A 20366-nucleotide genomic window follows, 5' to 3' on the forward strand; every position below is an offset into this window, starting at 1 on the left:
CATCCAATGGCTGACCGTGCCAGTTGTTGCTTAACCTCAGTGATCAGTTACCTTCACTGAAGCCCGCTCGGCTACGGACGCTTCGCAAAGCTCATAAAAGCTTAAACAACTATAGTCACGAGCAACGAAAAAGTTCCTGTGACAATAGCACCAAATTACTCTAAACGGAAAAATATAGCTTAATGACGCCGCCTACAATATTAAAGTACTTTTAACAGCGCATCAGAATATTGCCAACTAAAACGTAAATATTTTGTTGAAGCTTTTAATGAATTCTTATAATAAATGTGCCGTCTCGCCTATAACTATAATAATGTAATAATGGAGTCAATGGTAACTGCGTCATAAACAAGTGACAGCGAACTGAGTCCATAAACGACACCAAACTACTCGTAAATATGAAACTATGGGTACACCAGTCTCCGCTACGACTGTCGGTGTGTGAAGAACCCTAAAATGCTATTTGACTTCAATTATAGATAGATAGATAGATAGATAGAGTACTCTTTATTTGTACACCAAGAAATAATTAAATATTTTACATAGACACTTAACTAGGGTACAAAAGGCGGTCTTATAGCGATCTCTTCCAGACAACCTTTGGATGCACGGACTAAAAGGGGTACAGTGTACTTACTCAAGGAATATAGTTATGTATAAGATCTTAGTTTTTTATGTGTTTTTTTTAAGTCACAATAAAATGACTATTGCTTATTTGATTGGGTAGCGGGTTAACTTGACAAATAGCATAAATAAATTCATAATTATTATGCATTTTTTGTATAATTTGCAGTACTAGACAGTAAAACAAAACTTTTGAGCAACGATAAAAGTTAGTACTTTGAGCCCCTGAAAATACAAATGACTCATAAATAAAATGCGAAACTGCGTGTGAGCAACATTATTATACTTAGTGTGACTAAAGCAGCCAATTCGGTTGGTGGCACGTAAACTACACACACTACGTACGCTACGTTCGTACAATACTTCTTTTTTTCCCCAAATAGACAGTTACTAGGTCGATGACTAAAATATCACTACGTCACCTTATAAGTTTGTGTTCTTATTGGTACGAGTGGTGGTTGTTCGAAAAGTGGTATAAGTTAGTCGAAAGACTATACCACTTTTGGAACGAGCCGTACCGTGAAAAACTTTTGTTCTAAGACTTTTATAAATTCGCCAAAAAAAATCTGCTCTCCAGCGCCACTAAAAATTCACAATGAGCCAAAAACTATAACGTTTCTATAGAAACGCATTTCTTTTTGTGAACTTTTAAGTCTTAGATAAAAAAAAAAAAACGTTATTTACAATGACTCCACGAATCATCCCCTTAAATAAACAAATATTTTTAAACCCAGTATAAGTAACAAATATAAATAAAATTGTATTTACAAATAAACCCTAAATATGTTTTTGAATAGTGTGTAACCGGTCTACGGTCGAATGAATACAGATACCGGTACCTACGTGTTTCATCGATTCTGCTATTCGCTTCTATTCGTCCGAATCGTTTGTGCTGTCGATTAAATGATGGATTGAATGTGTATCCCTTGCATCGATCACAGACCAATGTTGGTTTAGAGCAAGGCTCAATACGTAAATTGCGTCATCATCATCGTCAGCCTGCATGGTGTGGGTTATAAATCATTTTCCCAATGACCATCTCAGCTTTTATTCGGTCTTCATCATTTAATTAAACACTTAAGTTTGAATGTTTCGATTACAGTTTACTTCCCTGAAATTGCAATTAAATTTTACTTATAATCTATGATAGGTAATTATTATTAACTAACTTTTTCTTATAAACCCTTATTTTAAGACTAAAATTATAGTTTATTTTTTTAGACATCCTCTGTAAATATACTCACGAGCGATAAAAAAATCTCCGGATAAGATAGATAATGGCACCGAATGTCTGCAATACCTAATGAAGTAAATTTAACAGTGCATCGGAATATTACCAACTCAAAACGTAAGTAGGTATTTAAATATAAATTAAATGTGTTTAAAAAAAATTGTTCATTTGGTGTGAGTGTATTTTCTTTGGCACATACCTAGATTATTTTTGATTAGAGCAGAGAAGATTGTCTTTCCGCAAAAACTTGAGAACAAAAACAGAGCTATAAAACGTGAAACCGTTTTTGATGTCTCCAATACAGACCGGCCGCAAAATGTATACAAACGATTTAAAATATAAAACTTCTACACAATGTACCACTGACTCAGTCTGTATCCAGCAACTATAAAGACTCAAGTTTTTCCCGAAAAATTTAAATATGCAAAATTTTTACCCAACGGTATGATATTAACAATTAATATTGCAGGGAAACTTAATAAATTGAAAGTTGGCTTCTAATATTCATATATTTTACATTTTGATATGAATGGCCTTTACAAGACAGTGTCACGGTTTTCCTCAGATGAAGCAGTGGACGTAATGAACTTGAAGATAATTATAAAAAGGACGCGCAGTGGCGCCCTCTTCATAGCTACTCCTTAATCCCATTCCATCTTGACTACACTTCGATTTTATAGCGGCAAATAACATTCCCTGCAGTTATTCCTCGTCGATATTTCAGTTTCAGGAAAATGGCGTGGCCGTCCGCCTCGCAATAAACCGGATAATTGTGGGTTGGCGGTAAATATCGCTGAATTCTTTCTAATAAACTTTAAAACTCCACTTCCGGTGGAAATATGTCAAGCTTTGTACTTACGAGCGATACGGGCGACGGGAAACGTGCTTTTATTGGAATGAAATACGAAACAAAGTAACGAGGCCTTAATTGAGAATGGCAATACCAGCTCTGACAGCAGTAAACTTCAAATGTAGAAAGTTCAGCCCCCCCTATCGCGAACTTGTTTTGACAAAGATTTTCGGATTCAAAATGAGTTTAAATTTGACACTTATTACTTTGTAAATGTTATTTTGTTTTGACTTCGCGATTACCCTACAGAGTTAGCCATATTGATACACTACGTTACAAGTATACAGTGTATAATTATCTTGTGATATTTTATCTTAAAGCAAATGAAAGATATAATCATCATTCCACTATTGCGGAAATAAGTCTGAAAGAAAAAACTATTTAAATTCAAAATATTATGCATTAGTATTAAGCATTAGAAAATTAAATTTATTCATTGAATTCCTGTAATCGAATTTACAGACCGAAATCTGTGTATTTTCCGTGTTTAGTTTAAATAAAGTCAAACACGCTGACACTGCGGAATGTAAATATTACATATTTCGTACATTCCTGCATTTTCGCCGGAGGACGTAGTCCGTCTATCTCTCGGGGATACCACGGAATCCTGACATTTTGTAAAACTTCTGTGTGTTCAGATATAATATTTAAACTCCAGTTTTGTCCTCACACCTTGATGCTTACTTATATAGTGTACGTACTGATGCCGAGAGTTCTTCTTGGTGTTCAGTTCTGGCTGGCGTCCCTCAAGGCGGCGTCCTTTCTCCTTTACTTTTTTCCCTGTTCATCAACATTCTGGCTAGCAAACTTACTTCTAACTACCACCTATATGCAGACGATCTTCAGCTCTATGCCGGTGTACCACCAGAGAGTTTGAACACAGCCGTTAGTTGTATAAATGAAAACTTGAAAATAATTTCTAAGTGGGTCAAGTCTTTTGGTCTACTACTCAATCCATCGAAGTCTCAAGCAATTGTTCTCGGAAGCTCACGAATGCTTCGTAAAATTGACTTTTCAGCTGCCATGAGAGTCAGGTACGATCAGACTGACATACCCTACGTAGCTACGGTAAAAAATCTTGGCGTGATCATGGATTGCACTCTTTCTTGGATTCCCCAAATAGATGCTGTCAGCAAGAAAATGTTCGCGTCCTTCCATTCTCTTAAGCGCTTGCAGTACTTTCTACCACTGAACACTAAAGTTACGTTGGCACAGTCCTTACTGCTTCCTATTCTTGATTACGCCGATGTAAGCTATCTTGACCTCACTGAAGAGCTACTCATCAAACTCGAACGTCTCCAGAACTTGTGCATTCGATTCATTTTCGGATTGCGCAAATATGATCACATTTCTGAGTATCGAGCTCAATTACAGTGGCTTCCAATTCGCCTTCGCCGGAATACTCATATTCTCAACATATTGTACAGTGTTTTAAATAACCCCTCATCTCCCCAATACCTGAAGTGCAAGTTCTCATTTTTGTGTTCTCATTCTCAGGGTAGAGCATTGAGGTCGGTAGAAAACAAATTGTTGAGCATTCCTGTTCATAATTCCGCCTCATATAGCGATTCATTCGCTATGAAGGCAGCGTGCCTGTGGAACTCCTTGCCAGAGAGCGTGCGACAGTCACCATCGCTGGCAACTTTTAAAAAAAATGTGAAGAATCACTATTTTGAATCGTTAGGTTGGCAGATAAAATAATATATGTATATATTTTATAATATATATTATTTATAATTTAAAGTATATATGTATGCAGTTCTATTTTATATTTATAATTTATTATGATATTATTTATATTTATATTTGTAGTTTTGTCTCATGTTTGCATTAATAATAGTTAGGTTTTATTATTTTTGTTAATTGTACCTACTTCAAATTTAATTAGTTAAAAGATTTAATTTTCTATTTCTCTTTCACCCAGTCGTAGGTTGGCTGGAAGAAATTGCTTTTTGGCAATAAGCCCGCCTTTGTATACGTCCTATATGTTTTAAATTTGTAATCTGTTTTGTATATTGTTTGTTTGTGTACAATAAAGCGTTTATAAATATATATTCCTTTTTTGAGTTAGTTTCAGTTTTAGTAGCAATTCTGAAGGCACAACATTTTTATTTAGCTACCTATGTCAAAACGTTTAATTCTGTGTTCGATATTCGCTTGTATCATTTGCTAGGTACGTGAATCTCGTTATCAATCTTGTTTTAATTGTATAAAGTTATTTAACTTTTTTAATTATGAAGTCTTTTTTTTATTATGTCTATACTTTTTTAAACAACTGCAATCTATCATGAACACGTAATACCCGTATGTTTGTACGTACAAGCCACGAATACTACCTAAAAAACCTATCTAAAGCCGTCCCCAGTTCGTAAGTTAAAGCCACCATATAAAGAAAACCCACACCTAACACCCTTCCTCCCCTCAGGTCTACAAAAACGCATACCTAACCCGCTCTTTCTCCAGTTCTACGAAAACCCAAACCTAACACTCCTTCTCCCCCAGGTCGCTCGGAGCCCGGCGCGGTACCCTCCATCGCAGGCTTCGCCCCCAACTCTGCCGCCCTCACCTCGGACCTCCTCGCTCCCGGAGACCGCATCTGCAGCGTCAACGGCATCAGCACCGCGCGCCTCAGCAACCAGGACGTGCTGCGATTGCTGGATAATGTGGAGGAACGGGCTGAGCTGGAGCTGGAGTACTATATGCCTAATTATGGTGAGTGTGAGAGGTTGGTTACATTGGAAGCGGGCGTAGGCATATATTGCAACAAGCGCGGCACCGCCCCGGCCACCTGCTCGCTGAAGGCCGCCACGCCCACGGTCGACATATACGTCTCCCGCATCCACGCGAATATGGCGCATGACAACATCATGCGCTATATCAAGGAGAGGAGTTTCGGCCGCACCGAACAGCCAGTCCAAGTACTGGCAATCGAGAGGCTGCAGTCCGCCAAGCAGACGGACTTCAAGTCCTTCCGTCTTCGGGTTCCCGCCGACCAGCAGAAGGTTCTACTGGATAGAGACTTTTGGCCTGCGGGAATAGTGTTCCGCCGATACAGGGAGGCGAAACAGACAATGAAACCCCCTGATAATAGAGCTAGTTAGTTTTTGTTTACAAGTTATGTTAAAAGTATATATTAATTTTGTTTGATTTATTTAAAATGTATTTGTGTATTTTATTCTATGGGCCCTTGATGCCTGCAATAAATGGATTTATTATTATTATTATTATATATCTAAACCTGAAGGTCTAACACGGGGCGCAAATAAGCGTGATGCAAAACTTTTGTCACGTCTTATTCGTGACCCGTGCTAGCCTTTCTGCTGTGAAAGTGTTCACGTACGATAGAACACAAGCACTAAAATTCAAAGGGGTGCCCGAAAGGAGCATCTTCGAGTGACGTATCTTTCTTTGGTTATCTTTTCAAGGCACCCTGGGCAGTTTGCGACTGATGCTGATCTAACTGGCCAATGCTTTCGACTTGGTGACAAATTCTGGTGTAGGGCAAGAGTGTCTGTCGTCGGTACGATTAGAAGAAGAACTCAAACACACAGACAGTAATATTAATTGAATAAATAGTACTCATTTGGAGGCAGGCGGCATGACGCTCGTTCATAGAAATACACAGTAGTAGCGTAAAATGGAAACGTATTTTTTTACTAGGTAAATATTCACCAAGCTATTAACATTGTATTGTGCATCTAGCGTATAATACAACTACCTACATATTCAATTTAAATTTGAATTCACCGGCTGCCCATTTTGCATTTAATAGAGAAATGTTGATGACATAGCAATAACTATTTTATTAGAGTCATGCTGAACCGAGAGACTTTTTATTTCATTTTTTACATGCAAAATTAAAACGTGGGCTTTTGTTGCCACCGTTTGTCGTATAAAAATATATTGCCAGTGAAAATTATGATGAAAATTCAACTCACAATAAAGAAAACTAAAACGATGTAGCGAACTGCCTGCAATATTACATATATTGATATTTTGAAAGACGTTTTCTAGCACTGGATGACAAAGTCGCATTCCAAAACCACAGGATATGATTAAATGCGATGTTGTAATTTTTGTTTTCATGTCTTGTCACACGTGTCTTGCATTCCATACTCCGAAACCTAGTCAACCAAACATCTCACTAAACCCTACACCTCCATCCGCAGCGTCCCAAAACTCTCTCTACATCACCACAAAGCTAGCCGAAGTACCGGTCGAGAAGATCGGGGGTTCCCTCGGCATAACCATCCGGGGCGGCCTCCCAGAGAACAGTGGTGCCAGTGCGGACCTGGTGCTGAACAGCCGCTCCCTGGATGCTCTGCCTCTGGTCGTGACGCACGTGCGGCCGGGCGGCGCGGCGTATAATACCAGTCGGATCAAACCCGGTGATCGATTGCTTAAGGTTGATCATGTAAGTTTTATAAGCTATTGATTATATTATAAATAATATTGTGTGAATTTAAAAGTCGTAGTTACAATACAGAGAAGCTTAGTACAAGAATGTGTAGTGTGTAGTACACACACTTATGTATGATTAGTTCTACTGATACGCAACAAACGTTTTATCTGTTTTTGTAATTACGTTGGATAATTTAGCGCTACATTAATGAATTAATATTTTAATCAGTAGGTACGTTTATTTAATAGCTTACTGCTATAAAAGTGAAAAAGCCTCTTATTTTTCCCGTGAAACCCATTAACTGTTGAAGTGCAGAATCATGTAAATTTATGTTGTTTAACCATTATGTGCACCTGTTTTGTCAGAAAATAAATAGTATTATTTGCAAGAATAAAGATATTTTATGTATTTTGTTGTTATTTATGTTAATTATAATTGACTCAATTATAATTTTAAGTGATATTCGACTAAATTGCCATTGTGGATGCTTTATTTACACAAGAGCACTCATGTTATTATGTTTTGTTCTGGAACAATAATTCATCATGTTTTCATAAAAGCTACGGAGCTAATTAAAAGTTGAGGCAAGCTTGTAAATAACAACTCTTTAAAGCTTTTTTGGTTACTCTTTTGTTAGTTGAAAGCTGCTTGTACTCAGTAATAATTTACCAGAAAAAATAACTTTTTGTTTCTACTCAAATTTGTGGAGCAGCGGAGGTATTGTTGGCTCAGAGACTTCATTCAAAGAAGCTTTTTGTTGAAATATCATAAAGTGGAGTTTTCTCTACATTTTCTTCAAGCGAAGCTTTACCCAGAATAATTTAACTACTTACTTAACTATAATGATGAAACATCATTACTCTCAGATGTCTCTGCGTAATATAATATCATAATTCACGTGCATAATTAGAAATCTCTGTGCTATTCCAATAACTCTCAACCCTTGGAGGTGAAAATCTTCACATATATTATTAACCTTACCTTTTTGTACCAATGTGTTAGTATATTCCTAAGTTTTGTAATTTATTATCTGTTTATGTACAAATAAATAATATTCTATCTTACCTAACACTCTATTTCTTCCACAGATATCCCTCACAAACAAGACCCTATCAGAAGTGCACCAGATCCTACAAACCTGTCCCCAAGTGACGAGCCTCACCATAGAGTATGACGTATCTATCATGGAGTCAGTAAAACTGGCCACCGGGCCACTGCTCATAGAGATTGAACGCCCAAGTAATGAAGATCTGGGAGTGTTTTTGGTAAACCAGAGGTACTCTGATGACGTCTACAGTTCCGCGTCAGAGACCTATCAGATGGTTGGGAATTGTAATGCTATTTATATAGATAGCATACTGCCGGCGAGCATAAGTGATCGGTGAGTACTTTACTTACTTTAATTGTTTATACTGTTGGTTTATCTACTCGAATAGTTCACCTGTAGAATTAATTAGTCCTCTCTTTATTCAGCCCTCGCAATCGCTGGGCTAAAAGCTAGAACTCTTTTGTCGAATAACGGATAATAAGACGTTTTAAAATTGTCTATACCTACTAGTACTTACTTACTTTATAATTATAACTTTCTGCTGGCATGTATTGTGGCTGGCCTCCTAGGTAACCAAATTCTGAGAATATTATTTTCAAGCTCTCCTTCAAAGGACTAAATTTACAAATTAAACTAAATGTCTGTTGCCTAGTCTGAAGTCATTAATATTTCATTTACCTGTTAAGTATCATAGATATGTAAAATAGTTGGGTTTTTATTAAATTTTCAGAACTCGTAATAATATTTTTGTAGGTAAATTTATATAAAATCATAATACCAGACACACTTTCACATTTTTGATAAACTAATAACTAGAGCTAAACTATTAAAATAAATAGTACTCAAAGAAAAAAAAATAAAAAAACCATGCTATTTTGTTGGTGACGACAAAAAAGGAGATCTTTTAATTTATCTAAACGGATAAGAAAAGAATCAACAACAGCACCGCCGTAAGACACACAATTTGGGAGAAGTCCCGATATGCCTTTAACGCTTGCTAAGTATATTGTTTGTTTATATGTTCTTCATTATCTTGTTATCCAAAAGTAAATGCTTTTCTTATAATTATCAATTTTGATTGCAATTCTAAACTAAGCATTCCGCAACTAACTTTACATCAACCTGGTTAAGGTTATTTCGGTTGATAAATTTCCAACTTATATTAGGTACAGATGTCTCAAAATAAATAGAGTGAACAAATAAATAGTAGGTACATGTCTACACTGTTATCTCAACAACCGCCCGCAGACAGATCCGAAGATCCTCCGATGTTTGATACTACAACAATCATGAGAAATTACGATCGAATCGGCTCGAAATGGATTGGAACAGATTAAGAAGTAGACGCCCGGAATCCAATTACACTTGTTCAATTATTTCCGCAGAGCTATGCGCTCTCAATGTTTACCCTCTTAAGACCTTTTAGGGACTGTTTAAATAAAACAATCGTATTTTTTGGCAGTTTTACAAATGAGGGAGATCTATCTTCATACGTTTTATTTTATTTGGAACTTGGTACTGTAGGCCTACAGTTAGACAAATGGTTACTGGGAGATCAACTGCCTTTATTAGAAATATATTTATGGCTTTATACTTTTATGTCGCAATTTGCAAAAGTAATAATAATGTAATTAGGTGGGCTTAATGCTAACAGTATTTTCTACCTTTAGTCCCATTAAAACTTGTCGATAGACGAACTTATATGTATGGCGGGAAGACTCATCACCATATTCCCACGTGTTTAACTACCTCTAGGCCATCTGAGTGGTCACGCAACCTTCGCACATCTGCCAAGCAGACCATCCTAAAACTCCTTCCCCTTCACAGCTGCGGCGCCCTCCACCCGGGCGACCAACTCCTGGCCTTCGACGACCACGTGATCGACGGCAACAACTACACGGCCGAGGAGGTGATGTGCTACCTCGAGGCGAGCGAGGCGGGCTACACGCGCCTGCACGTGGCCCCGCGGCATGTGCGCCACGCGCCGCGCGCCGTCAGAGGTAACTTGTACATGTAGCACGAGACAACAACTGCATGTAGCACGAGACAACAACTACACGGCATGTGCGCCACGCGCCGCGCGCCGTCAGAGGTAACTTGTACATGTAGCACGAGACAACAACTACATATAGTACGAGACAACAACTACACGGCATGTGTGCCACGCGCCGCGCGCCGTCAGAGGTAACTTGTACATGTAGCACGAGACAACAACTGCATGTAGCACGAGACAACAACTGCATGTAGCACGTGACAACAACTACACGGCATGTGCGCCACGCGCCGCGCGCCGTCAGAGGTAACTTGTACATGTAGCACGAGACAACAACTACATGTAGCACGAGACAACAACTACACGGCATGTGCGCCACGCGCCGCGCGCCGTCAGAGGTAACTTGTACATGTAGCACGAGACAACAACTACATGTAGCACGAGACAACAACTACATGTAGCACGAGACAACAACTACACGGAATGTGCGCCACGCGCCGCGCGCCGTCAGAGGTAACTTGTACATGTAGCACGAGACAACAACTACATGTAGCACGAGACAACAACTACATGTAGCACGAGACAACAACTACACGGAATGTGCGCCACGCGCCGCGCGCCGTCAGAGGTAACTTGTACATGTAGCACGAGACAACAAATACATATAGCTTTTTTGTACATTTGTGTTCGTATTTAAGCTTTGTATTATCTATTCTGGTGTACAAATAAAGAATATTCTATCTATCTATCTATAGCAGCATACGGCGGAGGAGGTTATGTGCTACCAGGAGGAGGTCAAAAAAATAATAATATATTAATACTTATGTGAGGACACCACACACACGACCATCCGACATCAAACTAGGCAGAGCCTGTAATATGGGTATCGGACAGCTGACTTAAACAAATATCTGCTGGGAATCGAACCCGGGACTTTCGGCGTAGCAGTCTGGGCCACTATCGACTGCACCATTCGGTGGTCAAAAAAAAATAAGTTTATTTTTAGCCTTTTATAGATTTCCTGTCGAAATTCCGGGATAAAAAGTAACGTAGGAGAATCTGAGCCCAAATCTGGGAACCTAAGTACAAACTTCCGATCGTAACTTCCTTTAGTGATGATCACTAACCGTATCGCCGGAATGAGTTCTGCACTTAGCGTACATGTTATGTAGAGTCTCGGTATGTTTTTGACGCTATTTTCCTTAATCGTAAGAGAAGAGCACTATTACTCGTAATCATATTTAGGGTGGCTGTTACGAACTTCTATTTAAATACTACATAAATTCATTTAGCTAATTTCGTTTAATGCACTAAACAATTTTATCCTAAACATGTTCAGCTTCATAATTCACCATGGTCTTTCGAGTACTATTTAGTTAAATGCGTTTAGCATCCTGCGATTTGTTATTTACGTTCAGTTCCACATCTTTTAATGAGAGACTTCATATTTTTTATTGAACATTCGAAACGACTCAGCGTAAAACGGAGTCAATCTATCAATTTCAAACATACAGAAAATAACACTACTTATTTCAAAACAAAACTTATTTCGCCTTTCACCGCGTGGTGGTGTTTGTATTTATTTGTTGTTGTGATTTCAAAGTAAAATGAATAGTCAAGCAGCTTCTTCTCGTGTTCGTGCCCCTAATTTTACAAGGGAAGAACAAGATTTATTGTGCAATGTATTGGATCCATACTTGCACATTATAGAGAGCAAAAAAACGTTGTTCCTGAATGGTATCAGGAGATTTAATGTATATTTTATACAATAATGCTATTGCATGAGTAACTCTATACATGATTCTGCAAGCTGTTGGTTCTTCCACACCTATCACATCTCCACAAGTAATTAACTGACTGCCAGTTGCATAATATCGGAGTGTGCATAACAACTGGTTCATTGGAGTAACTGCATTATTTATGTAACAATAATTATAGTTAGAAATAAAAGTACTTATAAGATAATTATGTAGTCAGATATTTAGATTATTTCAATACCTTAGCTACTTACCTGGTGGAAATAAATTCAAGATTATGTTGAATTTCTTGTAGTAGAAGCGATACAGTTTAGCGAACGGTGGTAGCTCAGTCGGGTAAGCACCCGCTTCTCACGCCAGAGATGCGGGTTCGAATCCCGGCGCTGACATGTAGGTACCAATGAGTTCTTTTAACTTAAGTACAATGTATATCATCGCTCTTACGGTGAAGGAAAACATCGTGAGGAAACCTGCATATCTAGATCTAGCACATCTAGATAATAATATGTGAACCCACCAACCCGCAGTGGACCAGGGTGGTGGGAAATGGTCCAAGCTTAGGAAGGCAGTTTAGACCTTGGGGATATGCACAAGGGTTCCACTCGAGAGAGCCAGGTGCAGGTACTTACACCCCCACAGAGAATAGAATAGAATAGCGATACAGTTTGTTTTGTCAAACGAAATCTCATAACAAATTTTTTATCCGGTACTGTCTCAAATAAGTTAGTTCTTTCTGCAATATAGCGTAATGAGCGAGGTCTATTCATATAGAGAAGTAATTCTTCATCATCGTCATCAAACAAAATATCCCACAAATCCATTATTTATTAGATAACCTCAAAATAACCTCTGAACAATGACCTCTGAATCTCTCACAGACAACAACTAGACATCACTGAGGAAAAATGCTAGAAATGGAAAAGTTCTCTTGACAGCCGGTCGGTCAGCTGGTCGCCGCGACTGACGCCATGACATGCGTAGTAGATAAATGTGTTTATAGTGCCACAATCTTATCTGTTCCGGTGGCGACGTCACCGTGATCGAATCCAGTGTTGCTTTCGATGAAATTTTGCCTATTTCTGGTTTAAACGACAATGCATTTCTGCTATTACCTATTGTTATAATTAGGTACATTCATAAGTATAGATAAATCAAAATATAGGGTCGATAATAAATGAAAGAGGATATAATATATCAAACGACATTTGTTGTATGGAAAATTTGTCCACTTTGTTCTGATTATGTTCTGATATAGGAGATCAAATCTAGATTACAATAGTGTGGCGGACTCCTAGCCACTAGTTCAGATGAAGATCAACAGATGGCGCTCGGAACGCAATACAGAGAAGATGTATGGGAACTACGCAAATTACTATGTAATCCTACATCGCGCATTCGAAGTTTCTCACCTACTCTGCAATATATGTATAGAAATCCCCAACGCTAACCGTTGGGCAGCTGCCCGCCAGGCAACACCACCCGGCCTGGTCGGAGGATCCTCCGTTTGCATGGGGATGCTCTACCACCTCCAGCATCTCCATAATGGTATAGGTAATATATGTGGGTCGTGGGAATAACGAGATACGACTTAAAAAAAAACTATTATTTATTATTTTTGAACACTTTATTTTACATTTTCAAAAGAAACAAGAGCATACAATTAAAAGAAATTCAGGCAGTGTGCAAAGGCTAATTCATCATTATCATCATCACGACCCGTCACGTCCCCACTGCTGGGGCACGGATCTCCTTCCCAAAGGCTAATTGCCAAAAAGCAATTTCTTTCAGCCAACTCTTGATAGGTTGGGAAAACAATGACTTGTCATAAATCATCATTATTTTGTCTAAAATCGCTGCAGGTCCTCACACCTGTAATCAAAGAAAAATAAAGATTAAGTATATACTTTTCATCACGAGTATCACGACCCATCCCGTCCCCACTGCTGGGGCAAATATTTAATAAAATTACGGGCCTCTCGGGAGAATATTTAATAAAATTACATACATGGAGTATATGGGTAAAATTATTCGTCATATTTGGCAACACTAACCTGTAGCCGCTGCAACTCGTTCTTCCAATTTTTCAAACGGAATTAAAGGCGCCTGAATATGTTATTCTTCCTGCATAAAAGCCAATATATATAGTACTACTTTTCTTGCATCACATTACAGCGCTTTTGGCATTATTTCACCCAGAAAATCACAAAACAAATTAAATAACTCTTTAAAGAAATTGACAACTCAAATTACGCACAGAGTATGAAATGACGTTTGACAATGACGTCTCGTTAGTTGCACATTTTGACCACCGGAACAGATAAGATTGTGGCACTATAGTAAAGTTAAATAGCCATTTGACCGCATTTAGGTTTAACAGATTACTAATCATATTTAAGTCGTGGTAAAAGATGTTTTACGAAATTTAATTTCAAATTGTGTTTAAATAAAAAGTTAAATACATTTATCACTTTGATAAAAGCCACCCTTAATGTAATAGGCAGAAATATTTATACACATACATATTAAAAAGTAACCATGGCGGAATTTGACTGTCCAATGTAGAATTTACGTATAAAAAAGTATCTTACAAACACAAAAATAACAAGTTTTTTTAAAACAAAACACTCTTTATTTACAATCCAATCCAGCATTCCTTCGCCGAAGTAATTTATCCTGATTTCCTCTAGACGTTTTCGCTTCACTATACAAGGGTAATCCTTTCCTCTTATCTGTGCTACTAGCCAGCCCAGCCTCTCCCAGGGGGCTCCATGTCCCTCCCTTTATTACTATAACTCACTGCGACCCCCTAAATAGCTACTTAGTACAAACGCCCCCGCTGGATCTCAGAGTCGCTTTCATTCACTCAGTCTGTATCTCGTTTTTATTTCACATTTATAGAAAACCATTTTGGTATCTTATCTTCACTAAAAAGGTTCGAGGCATTGTCTCTGCCAATGATTTTTCTGTTCCCGCTTTCCGAGAATGCGGGCTTTCGTTTTATTTTTCTCGGCACTTAAGTTTTTTTCTGGTGTAATGGAACCATCAAATGCGTCTACTACTTTTAATATATTCGGGATTCCTCTGTAAGCTCAAGCCATTACGAAAGGCGCGGTTTATGAGGTAATTAACTGAAAATGTTTGCCTTGAAAAGAAAATATGATTAAGTTTTGAAATTCTCTACACAAAATTATCTATGGTAAGTAGGTACTTTATGTACCTATCAACCTCGTAAACATTACGGCCGCACTGAGTACCGGTTTCTAGAATAATCATAAAATATACTTAAGCTGTTTTTATGCGGAATTTTTAAAACACAGACTTTTATATAAATTCTGACTTTTGCATCAGTGTAATTGAAGTGCCTTTAACCAAAATTCCATTTCGAAATACCCTATCTCATCCAGTACACTACTTATTAATACAATATTACAAATATTTCATTTCATAAATTTATTTGGATAAGCATAAAATTAATATGATTTTTATAATCCCTCTCCTTTAATCTGATTATCTCTTTTAATTGGAATTCTGATGTACAAAATACATATTTTTCCTTTAGTATTTTTTAAATTACTTATGATCAACATAACAAAATAAAATGGGCTGGTAGTAACTAATTTCATGTTGCTGTTCGTATTTCTTCACGAATCCTACCCTTTATAAATAAGTAACCATCATTACAATTGTTATTTAGTAGACACCGAGTATCGATTACCTGAGAGATACCAATGCATGAGATGATATTATTATTATTATTATTAAACTCTTTATTGAACAAAATAAATTGTTACAAAGGCGAACTTAATGCTAGCAGCATTTTCTACCAGTTAACCTTTGGTGATGTTGAAAAAGTGATTGGTAGTGCTTACGATAGAAGATGGTCTAAATTGAGTACCTAACCAAAATATTAATATAACTATACCTATACAATATAAGTAGATAATTATATACATGATACATACATACATACATTACATACATACACATATACATACATAAACTTAAAATTACTATAGGGATCAGTTAAGCTGAATGTTCTGCTCTTGGAGGTAGTGGAGACGAACTTTAGATTTAAAAAGATCTATAGACTTAGTTTGCCTTATATCCAGGATGCTATAAACGTATCCCTAATAAAAATGAGGTTACTCAATTCGTAATTTTCTGTTCTAATGAATTAAAGTGATAGTACTTACACCAACCTATATTATAATTGAAAACGTTAATCTTCTTACAGATATTATTTTAAACACGTAATGTATTTGAAAGGTGTTTTACCACGAGGCAGTAAAGTAATTACTCAACTAAAACTCAGTAAGCTGCACAGTTCACATCACAACTTCATCCACTAACCACACATCCAACTCAGCATCGATTGATTAAAAGTTCAGCTGCCGAGTAAACTCATCCACACCACATTTTAATACCAACTTTTAAATTGAGATAACTCGTAATATAGAGGTTATTATAAAATGTTCTGGTTTCTAATATGATCCCACATCCGTTTCTGTATAGCGACGTTGATGTATAAATAATTAAAAAATAATAATATAACACTGAGCGAAGCCCTAAGCCGAAGCAATTGCTAAAAGGCTAAAAGTCCCATGTTCTCTGCCCAGCCGGAACAAATATAAAAACTACTTTCAACACAGATGTTTGATAATGGTGTTTGCTAATTACGAGTATTTACATTGTTTAGTTTGAAAATTGGGGCCTGTTTCACGATATTTGTTAAAAAGCTATATCTGTGATAAAATCATACTGTCAGCTTCATAATTATTGATCCCACAGATAAAGTTTATACAACCATCACAACTGGGAATGAACCCTAACAAAGATCCTATATTTAAACCGTTAGAATTTTAATTAGTTAGAACGATGCCGTAGTCGGCACGTCTGCTCGCATGCTAATGTATTAGCGAAGTTGAAAGGCTGTAGAGCTAGTTAAAGAACTCGTTTATGAAAAGTTCTGTGCTGAAACATGGCACGAAATACATTACAACGTTTAAAGTTCATATTAATCTTTTAATTATAATTGTACTTTTGATATGGTGTTGTCAATAGTAACTGGTTATTTTGATGGTGGCTCGAGTTTAGATTTTGTTTTGAATATATAAACCTCAATGACGTCAATAATAGACCTTCTTTTTATTACGTTCTATGTACTTAACCCGTCAAGGAATACACGTTGCTTGAATATTCATACAAATGTATTCCATGTAATAAATAATAACTAATGCATGTATAAGAGTTTTCTTGGAAAGTTGTCTTTGAAGTTGTAATGTGTGAGACGTGCGGTGTGTTTAATTCCTTCAAATTAATCCTTTCTAGAAATTTCCGTACTGACGCGACTAAAAATACTTTGTTTCGAAATGACAAAGTGAAACGTTATGACAATTAAAGGAGTTGGCTTTTACGTTAGTAAATTCTCTCCGTAAAAGGTTTTATAACATTGTGCGATGAGTTTCCCTCATTCATTATAATTTTATGGTCTTTGTAGACAAAAAAAATAAAGCTTTAATCCTTTTTGAGAAAAAAAAAGTCTGGGCATACGGTTTGGCAATCTATTGAGAATCCTGTAAACATGTAGAGATTAAAATTTAATCTCAAAATGGTCCAATATAATTGAGTTTTTGTATGGAACAAAACAAGTCTTTTTCGTAGCTACTACGCCGTAGCGCCTACGTCGTAGCCCGCTACGCACGTCGTAGCACTCGTAGCGCATACTGCAGTAAACCTTTTTAATCATGACCAATAGGTGCTTTATTCTTTTCGTGTATTGACGTTTACAATAAATTTGTGAATAAATAATTTTAATTACTCTGTAATCGATAAAACACTTTATTTTAACCATCGATTTTACATTAATAAGTGCTTTCACCTTTGCAGAAAACTCAATATCGGGCACATCGACGCTGAACACGGCAAAGAAGAATCGACAAAGGAATTATCGGCAGAGTTCGGTGCCTAAGCTCGGCCTACAGGAGGATTACGGTAAGTAATTAATTTGCTTCTTTCTTCTAGTTATCAAAGTGCTGTACCGTGGAGTAATAAGAACTTAGTCGTGAACCAACGTAACATAAATCCGTTATATAGGTATGTGACCTGACCTTTTGTTAAATTTTAAGATAGTGTAATGTGATAACAAGTATACTACATTTTACGTGAAGATTTCTTATTCATCGCCACTTGTTTTAACACCACAACCGATACGTTTTACTCGAAGACACTTTACCAACTGTCACTTTATGCTTTTGTTTTGTTAGAAAGAAAAGCCATTTTTTTAACACTGTCATTCTTGTTGCGCCCGCGCAGACAGCCAACCGACCTACATGTCAACTGGCGCCATCTACCGGAGCAAGTCTCAAAACTTGCGGAAAGAAACTTATATGCAGTTCTTTAGGATAGGAAGTAGCAATCTTCACTTGTTTTTATGACCCCCCAGCTACAGAGGATACCTTTTATTCCAAACCTATTCTTGACGTTATTCTCTTGTTGCGCCCGCGCAGTCAGCCAACCGACCTACATGTCAACCGGCGCCATCTACCTGAGCGAAAGAAACCTGAATAATAGTAGTTTCTAAATCTATGCTTGGATAAGAAGTACCTTTTAATATTTTACCAACCGTCACTTGTTTTATGTTAGTCACAGACTGTACATTTTATTTGAAAACTCTTATTGACGTTGTTCTTTTGTTGCGCCGACGCAGACAGCCAACCGACCTACATGTCGACGGGCGCCATCTACCGGAGCGAGTCTCAAAACATGCGAAAAAAAACCTGTATAATTGTAGTTTCTGATTCCATGTTAGGACAGGAAGTTTTAAAATTTTACCAACCGTCACTTATTTTTAAGTCAACCACAGACACTACCTTTTATTTTAATGCTCTTTTTTTGTTGTTGCGCCCGCGCAGACAGCCAACCGACGTACATGTCGACGGGCGCCATCTACCGGAGCGAGGCGCTGAACGTGCAGCTCGAGGTGCCGCCGGGGCACAGCAGCGGCGTCTCCATACACGAGGAGGGAGGCGCGCTGGTCATTGCGCATATTGCGCCGCAGTCGCCTGCGTACAGGTGAGTTGGGATGAAGGTGATGATGCATTTGTGAACGAATGATGAGAGATAATTTGGTGGAGGAGGTATAGACAAATAGTGGCTAAACGGCCATAGAGTGTACCTATGTATTTCCGTGTTTTTTTAACATGGAAAATATATACCGCACTTTAGTCAATTTAGAAAGAAAGAAAGAAACATTTATTTGACGTATATTTAGGTGCTTCTTACATATATTTGTCATCTATGGAGTCACTTTTAACGAACATAAATAGGTTTATTTAGTTCCTAATTATAAATTTAATTTCGTGTAAAAATCGTATTTGTGATTTATAAATTTAATAAGAATACCCAGAACCTATCCATCCACACTTTTTAGAATGGTTTATTTTCCTTGTATTTTTATTCCCAATTATCTCTATTAACAATTTTTAAACAACCAAATAACGTATTTACTGACACGAAAGATCTAGCCTACAGACGCTATTTAAATTTCAAATTTACCTTAATGAATAAAACACCGAAAAACATTCGCTAGACTCTGAAAAATATTTGCGAATAAGAAATACCTTTCTTGCGAAAGTTCGTACAATTCTTGATTTTATTTTCAGGTCCGCTTGCCTTCAGATAAGGGATCGAGTGATGTCCATTAACGGACATGAAAACCTGACTTTGGACGTCGCGAATGAGATTCTTCAGAGGCGAAACGACTCTCACAATCCCAAATATTTGACTTTAAACGTGGAATTCAACATGCCGAACACAATTGAAGCCTCCAGTGGGGTGTTTAACGTGAAACTCGCTAAATCCTCGGGAGGCCTCGGTGTTACTATCACTGGTGAGTTAAAACCAAGGCTGAGAGAGCAATGTGAATTGTATCAATTAAAATTTGGTACCTTAGGTACTTATTTTTACAGTACGAATATTGATGTGTGATTATTTATTTGAACATAACTTTTGCTGTACGAATTACGCATTTTCGTATAAATATTTTCGCTACCAAACAGTTACAATGACATGACCAAATTTTTTGTGGGCAAGTTGTAGATGATTTCGTCGTCGAAGAAAAGTTATTTAGAAGGATTAGGAATTCCATCTCAGTTTAATATACCACATTTGCAACACTAGAATATTTATTTATTTATCTGTATGGCCATAACGTACCTATATATAGGAAGGTTTGTTAGATAAAATAGATGCAACATTTACACATGAATCTTTCAGGTTGCAAACAGAAGTTACTAAGTAACGAGGAGCCGATGGTGATATCGGACATCAAGCCGGGGTCGGTGGCGCACCGCTGCGGCGCGCTGGCTGCGGGAGACCAGCTGCTGTCCATCAACGGACAACCACTACATAACCTGTCTCTGGTAAGTACCTACATTACTAGCTTGAAACTGAATAAATCTTA

The 20366-nt window shown here is 37.4% G+C and overlaps 1 protein-coding gene across 1 annotated transcript in view; it reads left to right on the forward strand.

The window, feature by feature from the left end:
* The window catches only part of LOC105382151 (glutamate receptor-interacting protein 2), a 44283-nt gene that overhangs the window by 19604 nt on the left and 4313 nt on the right, over nucleotides 1-20366 (forward strand). Inside the window, exons 2-9 of the mRNA XM_048629178.1 lie at nucleotides 5208-5417; nucleotides 6875-7119; nucleotides 8196-8488; nucleotides 9983-10155; nucleotides 17792-17896; nucleotides 18817-18976; nucleotides 19567-19793; nucleotides 20180-20325. Of these exons, the coding sequence (XP_048485135.1) occupies nucleotides 5208-5417; nucleotides 6875-7119; nucleotides 8196-8488; nucleotides 9983-10155; nucleotides 17792-17896; nucleotides 18817-18976; nucleotides 19567-19793; nucleotides 20180-20325 (1559 nt within the window). The remainder of the gene's footprint in view (nucleotides 1-5207; nucleotides 5418-6874; nucleotides 7120-8195; nucleotides 8489-9982; nucleotides 10156-17791; nucleotides 17897-18816; nucleotides 18977-19566; nucleotides 19794-20179; nucleotides 20326-20366) is intronic.

This window comes from Plutella xylostella, chromosome 22, assembly GCF_932276165.1.
Source record: "Plutella xylostella chromosome 22, ilPluXylo3.1, whole genome shotgun sequence".
NCBI classification, from domain to species: domain Eukaryota; kingdom Metazoa; phylum Arthropoda; class Insecta; order Lepidoptera; family Plutellidae; genus Plutella; species Plutella xylostella.